At 51.9% G+C, this 8,397-nt stretch overlaps 1 protein-coding gene across 1 annotated transcript; it reads right to left on the reverse strand.

The window, feature by feature from the left end:
- Nucleotides 1-746: 746 nt before the first annotated feature.
- Nucleotides 747-2,761, reverse strand: LOC136452914 (probable WRKY transcription factor 65). Its single transcript, XM_066453492.1, has 2 exons — nt 1,750-2,761; nt 747-1,593 (listed from the first exon to the last, which is right to left on the reverse strand). The coding sequence occupies exons 1-2, from the start codon at nt 2,073-2,075 to the stop codon at nt 990-992; spliced, it is 930 nt and encodes a 309-aa protein (XP_066309589.1). The 5' UTR covers nt 2,076-2,761; the 3' UTR covers nt 747-989.
- Nucleotides 2,762-8,397: the final 5,636 nt, after the last annotated feature.

Consider the following 8,397-nt stretch of genomic DNA (forward strand, 5'->3'; position numbering starts at 1 on the left):
ACATTATTATTATCCATTTGCGCAGGACACGACAGTGACCTAGCTAGGTTGGCAACGTTAGCTTGAATTGATTGAAACAATGTTTAATTCTCTCTCGCCCTCGTGGCTGAAGGTACCCAATCTCGCACAGAAAACAAAATGATTCAACCAAACCATTGACAAAAAAGATCTGTGTGTCCTTCTCAATCTCCTCATCCCCACCGAACCAACTCTGTGCAACTTCTTAGACTCCTCGCAGCTCGTGCATGTAATGACTGCTGCTTCATTCTCCTTATTATAAATCAAAGTTCCGAAACTAGATCTTTCAAAAAAAAAAAAAACTCTGTGCAACTAAAAAATGCCTTAAGTTTGTTCTTCTACTATGTGCTACCGTGTCTGTGTATAAACAACCAATCAAAGAAGGATTGGCTAGGGGACAACGGGGAAGAGAACAAGCAGCCAAAAGTAGATAGATCAAGAGGAGCTCTACATGAGTTTGTCTGGTTCTATTTGAGCCCGTGTCCGGCCCGTCCCACATGTTAGTTACCTAGCTAGGCAACGTTGGTTTGACTGAAACAATGTTTACTAATTCTCTCTATCTGGCTCTCGTGCTTGAACGTACCCAATCTTGCACAAAAAACAAAATGGTTCAACCAAACCATTGGCAAGAAAGATCAGTGGTCCTATTCGTTTGTCTTATGAGTCGTACTGTTTCAGCGAATAGTACTTTCAGCCATTGTGTGTCCTTCTCAAACCCCTCATGCCAGCCCACCGAATCAACTCTGTGCAAATGCAAAAATGCCTCAAGTTCTTTCTATGCGCTACCGTGTCTGTGTATAAACAACCAATCAGAGAAGGATGAAAGAAAAGCTAGGTGATGACAAGGGGGAACAGAAGAACAAGCCAAAAGTAGATAGATCAAGGAGCTCTACACGAGTTTATCTGGTTTTATTGTAGTCCGGCCTGCCCCACATGCCAGGCCAGGCCTGCTGCTCGACCTTCAATTCACTTCACTTCACCCCGCCCGCCACCGAAAGCCCGTCACCGGCGTGCCGCCGGAACACCATGGCGCACTCGGGCAGCTCGCCGAGACCCGCGAACATGGCGTCCTCCTCGCCCCCTTCCCCGTAGTCGAACAGCCCGCCGACGTCGCCGAACTCGTCGGGGAGGGGCGCGGCGGGCGGGGCGGCGGCGCCGAAGAACATCGTCGCCCCGTACAGCATCTCGTCCGCCGCCTCGACGTCCGAAGGCGACGCCGAGGAGGTGACGGACACGCCGTCGTAGAGCCACCTGAACTCGTCGTGCACCTCGACGGCGGCCTCCGCGCCAACGACCTCGGTCTCGGCTGCAGCAGCAGGCGCGCCACCGCGAACCGTGGCAGCGACGACGTCGTGGCTGCCGGATGACGGGGACTCCGCCGGCTCCGGCGGGACTGGCTGCTGCTGGGCCGCCTTTGGCTTCGGGGCCTGGCGGTTCTGCTGCGCCCTCACCTCGACGTCGGAGTGGCTGTGCTCGAACGAGTACGTGACGATCACCTTGTCCGGCTCGGCCCGGCTCCGTTCCACCTGCTTCCTCGCCGGGCACCCCTTGGAGCTGCTGCACCTGTAGTAAGCCCTGCTCCGAACGCCAAAACCGAAATCCAGATCAGCAAAAAAATAAAAAAAAATCTAGAGTGGTGCATCCACAAGAACTCGAAGAACACGGTGCGGTCATGTAACCATGGATGCATGATGATTGATTGCTTTTAGTACGTGCCGTGTGCCCGTGTACCTCGGAAAAGGCGAGCCCTTGATGGGCTTCTGGCCGTACTTCCGCCACGCCCACGAGTCCGTCGGCGTGTTGCCCTCGCCGACGCCCTTGGGCCGAGGGCCGCTCACGTCGGCTAGCGGCACGGTCACCACCCGCTTGTTCGCCGACCGCCTCCTCCCGGTACCGGTAGCAGCAGCTGGCGACGTCGACGACGGTGGCGCAGGCGACACCGGCGACCCTGGGCAATCAGCCGACGACGAAACGCCACCAGCAGCGCGAGCCTTGCTCTCGCCTCCGGACACCGTCGGCGAGGACGCCGCCGCCCCGTCGCTCCACTCGCCGTCCATTTGCCCGGCCAGCCCCACAGAGGAAGAAAGCGCGCGCGCGGCGTGATCGACTGGAGTGGAGACAGCAGACAAGACAGCGGCCGGGACGGGGCGCGGCAGGTTTGCCGGAGCAGTTCTCGGCCTGATCCGAATCCGATGTCACCAGCTGCCCCGAGGCAGGCGCATGCTCCGCGGGATATAAAGAAACGCAACGGCGGTGCGGTGTGGAAGTGATCGAGCTAAACTAGTACCACGAGGGAGGCTACGTACGTCGCGGTGACGGACGGTGTCGCGTCCTCGGTTCGTGCGGTGTGATTGGCCGGGGAGGACGTGGGGTTTTGTGGGCGCGCACGCTGGCTGAGCTAGGCTTGGAGACCACGGGGAACTTAAACAAAGAGGACAGACAGCCAGACAAGCTGCTTGAGACGACGAGCGCGAGCGTGCGACGGCGACGTCTCCCCAACTATCTATCCCCATGCCCGTCTTGATGATCGATCATCGTCCCTCATCTGTCAGCGGTTGCTTTGCTTACTCCTTGGATCCATCGGGAATTAGACGAGAAGCAGTATTAGTTATCCTATTAATTAATCAACGTACGCATATTATGCATTGGAGTGGTTGGTGCGTAATAGCAGACGAGCGTGGTTTCGAACCGAGGAAGAAACCATCAGCAGCTTCGGTTCGCCGTCGTGCCCACGCGCTGCAACAGTGACTGTAACTGAGACGCAAATGGCAGTGGCAGCTCATTCCAGAGCCGGAGCCCGGCAGATCCCATCCCCATCCCACGCGTTTCTATCGAGGGTTACATTGACAACTACATACGCCGGAATTCTTTTGCCGCCTACAGTACATCCTATAAAAGAATCTAGATATTTCGGCAGATGCGTCAAGCTAAGAGACAGGAGTAAGGTCGTGGTAATTCAGGACAGGACTTGTCGTTATCCATCCGTTGCTTGGGGAAGAAACAACAACTTCGCTACCAGCCAGTACCATTTCTTCTTTCAGAATTTTACAAGTCGATTACTTCCTCTAGGAGAGTCTAGATATGATATGGTATTCTGGCCTGGGTCAAATTAACCTTTGGAATGCTGGGACACTGAAGGCCGAAGCCGAATCCCATTCCCAGGACGGCAGGACGTCATGTCAGACATATTCCTTAGCAGCTTCGTGTTTGAGAGATCCAATAAATCCAACCACAGCCACCATCATCATCGTCCAATGGTGAGCGGCCTTGCTCAAATTCTTGCATGGAAATAGACATCACGCGTTCCATTCATCCACCGCAACACGAAACCATCGTTTTTTTTTTCGAATTCTTTGATCGTACTCTGATGGGATTATTCAATCGTTAATCTGTTCAGTTATGGCATCACAATCCTTCTCGGCTGCTGAGTTTCTTTATTCCTCGGATGTTGTCATCGACCCTGACTCCTGAGAGTTCTAATTGTTAGATCACAGCATGCCTCTAAACCATAGATTGAGGTAAGCATATTACTTTAGGGTTCCTCTAGTTTGCCCTGGCATAGTTGCGCCGTAGCCTCGTAGACGCCGGTGTCGAGGGAGCTCGGCGCGGTGGAGAGGAGGCGAGGTCTAGTGGCCCAGTGGTGACCCTGCAAGGGGCGATGTAGAGGTGACGGCGAAGTTGGTGGAGGTTCCCGTCGCTGGCAGCACTCACTTTTAGATCGGATTAGGTTTCTCTGTGGGTGGTTACAGCGGCTCCAGTCAACTTCGTCATCCAAGCCATGGTCCCCACACCTCTCTTTATAGTGATGTACGACAGGGGCCCACCAACCATATTAGGGTTGGACGTCCCGATCAGGGCGCAGATCTAAGGGCCCAATAGGCCGTTGGGCCTATTGGTGGAGATCAACTAACATTCTCCCCCTTGATCTCAATACCATCTTTTAATTTCATATCATTTACTTTTGTTCATTCCAGTACAGATTAGCGCATAGAGCATGTTTCATCGTCACGGTCAATTGCCGATAGATTTAACAGCTACAACATACCACTCTATTCTGAAATAGATACTTAACTTTGAGCCTTCTTTTGTCCAGGAATTATAGGCTTTCCCTTAAACTCATGCTAGCTACATGTTCTCTGAACACGTTGGGTGGTAAGCCTTTTGTAAGCGGATCCACGAGCATCTTTTCGGTACTTATATGCTCAAGACTTATGACTTGATCCCGGACTTTATCTTTCACAATATAACATTTTATGTCAATGTGTTTGGCAGCACCACTTGACTTATTGTTGTGAGTATACTGTACTGCCGGATTATTATCGCATTATAACTTAAGTGGTCTATAGATATCGTCAACTACCTTCAAACCGGGTATGAACTTCTTTAGCCAGTTCACCTACCCTGTTGCCTTATAACACGCTACAAATCGTCATACATTGTGGATGATGTAGTGACGGTTTACTTTGAGCTTTTTCATTGTCGACGAAATATGGTCGACAGTCTACCTAGGGGTATGCCCAAGGTAGTAGATTATCGGCAGACAGATGCGCAAGCTACAAAAAAATAGTGACGCAAGACAGACACGAGGTTTTATCCAGGTTCGGCCACCGTGAAGACGTAATACCTACGTCATATATCTGATTTGTATTGCTGTATGTCAATGAGAGATGTTTTGAGAGGGGTCCCTTACCCGCCTTATATAGTCTGGGGAGCAGGGTTACAGATCTGTAAACTAATCCTAACCAGTTACAATTGCCATAAGTGGCCGGATAAGGATTCCTATTCTAACCGACCAGGATCTTGCTTGATCTCCAAGTCTGCCTTGATTCCTTGCGCGGGACTCCGAGCAGATTGGCCAGGCCGCGCGCCGTCTTCTAATGGGCCCGACCCCTGGTCCGGGCTGGCCCAAGCCTAGCTACTAGCCATAAGGGTATAGGGGTTAATACCCCCATAGCTAGTCCCCAAGCACCATATATTATGCTGCGACATGTCGTTCGATCTCCTTCGGCTAATACGATCCGTCTTCATGTCATCTTCAACTGGTTGAAACATTGACCAAGCAAATGTGCTAGTATTCTGGTCAGAACAAAGAGTAGTAGACCACGATTATAGCCGAAGATTCCGATTGTCCGAAGAATGCATGGTGCTCTAAAGAAAAAAGAAAAAGATTTCTTTCCTAATCAAGTGTGCCCACTTGTATTTCTGAAAAGAAATGTAAGTAACCCTTGCACGGTAGTAGTTATGGCCAACAATCAGAGCGTAGGGGTCCATAAAATAAGCACATTCACCATAAGGTGAAGTGTGCCCACTTAGTCTCCGAGCCTGGTAGTAGGTGACGCAGGCACGTGGTGCCAGGGTCTAAAAAGAATTCTCAATTAAGTTGAGAATCCAATCGTCGTACAAGCGATACGAGATACACCGGCAGGTGCATCGTACCGATGTAGTCCCCGAGCTTGCTGGAAGCCGAGGTATCAGCCTTGTAGCAAGGTCTAAGTGAGAAAAAAATAAATGCCCCTCAACTGTATGCGAGTACTAATCACATGTAGCCGAGGAGAGCGGTCTCCGAGCAATGGTCAGAGAGTGGTCGGGGCAGTCTCCGAGCGAAGCATGGGTAAACGACGAATCCTCGAGAATAACCGTAGTCAGTTTAGTCCTCGAGCATGAGGGCGATCGAGACAGTCCCGAGCACGAGAGTGGTCGGAACAGTCCCCGAATACGATGGTGGTTTGGACAGTCCCCGAGCACGATGGTGGTCTGAACAGTCTCCGAGCACGATGGTGGTCTGGACAGTCCCCGAGCACGATGGTAGTCTAGACAGTCTCTGAGCACAAGGATAGTCGCGACAGTCCCCGAGCACGAGGGTGGGCGGGATAATCCCCAAGCACAAAAAGTGTGGCAAAAAACTATATGCTACTTGTACTATTATTTCATTTAGTTATTTATTTTTTTGCTCTGACAAGTCTGATCTGACATGTCTGGTCAAAGAAGTAGACGGGTATAGCACGTCATACTGCCTTTTTGTCTTGTCAAGCAAACAGTTGCGTGGCACCTGTCAGTAGGTGCGTCAGCATGGGCCCTCCCACACTGGCAATGAAGAGGCACATATATTGGCGTAGATCTCGAGGCTGTGAAAACAACCGTCTACGGCGCATGCGCACGTCTCCCAAGAATTTCGGGCAGACGAAACGGCATAACTCTTGGGTTAAATACAGTATAGGATAGGTAAGTTACTATTTACTAAACCCCATTGCCATTCGCAACCACAGCTTTCTTCTTCCTCTCACCAACCCTAATACATCCAAAATCGCCACCAATCAATCCGCCGCCATTTCCCCATTCACCAGCAAGGCCAGAGTCATGGCAAAACGTGATGCGCAGAAGAAAGCAGGGGTCATGGCAAAGGAATGGTGGAAATCAAAAAGCAACGAGCAGACCATTGAAGACCTCATCACCATTGGGGTACTCCACAACAAGGAGCTCATAGGATGGTGTGCGCTGGAGGGCGAGGGGTACCCCGATCCACAACCAGGTGAGATCGTGGTATTCGAGGATTTCTTTAAACGGGGATTTGGGGTTCTGGTACATCCGTTTCTTTAGGGGCTCTATCTTTACTATGAGATTGGGATTTGCAATCTGCATCCCAACTCGATCCTCCTTGTCGCCACTTTCATACATCTCTGCGAAGCATATGGCGGTTTCTAGCCCCATTTTGATTTTTTTCGCCATCTTTTCTGTCTGCGGAAGAAAGGAAGCAGCGGTTCAAAGATAGCCGGGGGTGTGTACCTCAACCTCTGTGACGACATGAAAGCCTAGTACCTGCACTGCCCATGGAACACGTCGCTCGACGACTGGTACAAGAAATGGTTCTACATCCGTGAAAAGCCGAACACGATCACGCTATGCGACGTGGGCTACATTCCAGAGAAGAGGACAAGCTGGTCAGAGAAGCCCGAGCACCTAGAACAGATTCCAGAAATATTTGGAATGATCCCGTGGAAAAAACTGGATGGTCCGAGCATGGTCGGGAGCTTCATCAGCCGACGGATCTAGCCCTACCAGAGGAGGGTACATCATGGCTATGAGTATCAAGGTAGCGCGGACCAAACAAGGACGAGGCAGGGGGCGCTTGACAAAATTGAAGTCAAAGCCAGAATTAGCAAGCTATTTAACTTAGCTAATCCAAATTATGCCAGATTGAGCGACATCGAGCACGTTTTCAGGCTTGCCCGACCTCCCCCAAAGGTAACTCGTCTTGCTTTGTACCCATAGTCTTATTATCGACAGAATATGCTCGGCAGTCCACCGAGGGGTATCCCACGATGGTAGATTTGTCGGTGGGGATACGCGTAATCAGGAACCAGATGGTGACACAAGGCGCAGAGACAGTGATTTAGACAGGTTCGGGCCATCTGATCGACGTAATACCCTACGTCCTGTGTCTTTGGTGTATTGTATTGAATATATGATGTCGAGTAGAGGACCCCTGCCTCTCCTTATATACTCTGGAGGGGCAGGGTTACAAGTAAAGTATCCTATTTGGTACTATATAATATCTTGCGGTGCACGCCGAGCAGCGCCGTGCACGCCTTGATCTTGTGGGCCGGGCCACCTCTGATGGTGCGGCCCATGTCTTGGGGGCCATACCCCCACAGTTAGTCCTCGAGCCAGACAGTAGGTGACGCAGTCACGTGGTGCCAGGGTCATAAAGTAGAAGACCAGCCGAGCAGGCAGCCAGTCCCCGGGCGTAGCCTCGAGATGAGAACAAGCACATTCACCGCAAGGTGAAGTGTGCCCACTTAGTCCCCGAGCCTACTAGAAGATAAAGAATGAATCTTGTAGCAGGGTCAAAGAATTCTGAAAGCTTGCCGACGTCGTCTGACATGCGCGTATCAAGACCCCAGGCGTGCAGCCCAAGATCAGCACCCTAATCTGAACAGCATGAAGCAGCTTGATAGCACAATGATGAGACGTAGCAAGATCCGAGTAGCAAGGGAGTCCCTGGCATCGCTGGCGATGACCAAGCACCGAGGAGCGAGGAGTCCTCGGTGTCGCCGGCGATGACCGAGCACCGAGAAGTGAGAAGTCCCCAGCGTCGCTGGTGATTTTTGAGCACCGAGGGGCGAGGAGTCCCCAGCGTCGCTGGCGATGACCGAGCACCGAGGAGTCCCTGGCGTAGGTGGCGATGACTGAGCATCGAGGAGTCCTCGACGTCGCTGGCGATGATGGCGTATGCGGTGATGTCCGAGAACCGAGGAGTCTCGGGCGATGACCGAGCACCGAGGAGTGAGTAGTACCCGGCGTAGGCGGCGACATTCGAGCAACGAGGAGTCCCTGGTGTAGGCGGCAATGTCCAAGCACCGAGGAGTCCTTGGCGTAGGC

Source organism: Miscanthus floridulus, chromosome 5 (assembly GCF_019320115.1).
Source record: "Miscanthus floridulus cultivar M001 chromosome 5, ASM1932011v1, whole genome shotgun sequence".
Lineage (NCBI taxonomy): Eukaryota > Viridiplantae > Streptophyta > Magnoliopsida > Poales > Poaceae > Miscanthus > Miscanthus floridulus.

Excerpts from the sequence above, each read along its gene's own strand:
- LOC136452914 (XM_066453492.1), bottom strand. The coding sequence starts at position 2,075 with ATGGACGGCGAGTGGAGCGACGGGGCGGCGGCGTCCTCGCCGACGGTG. Across the intron at positions 1,594-1,749 it reads AAGGGCTCGCCTTTTCCGAG|GGCTTACTACAGGTGCAGCA; the intron begins GTACACGGGCAC and ends CGTTCGGAGCAG.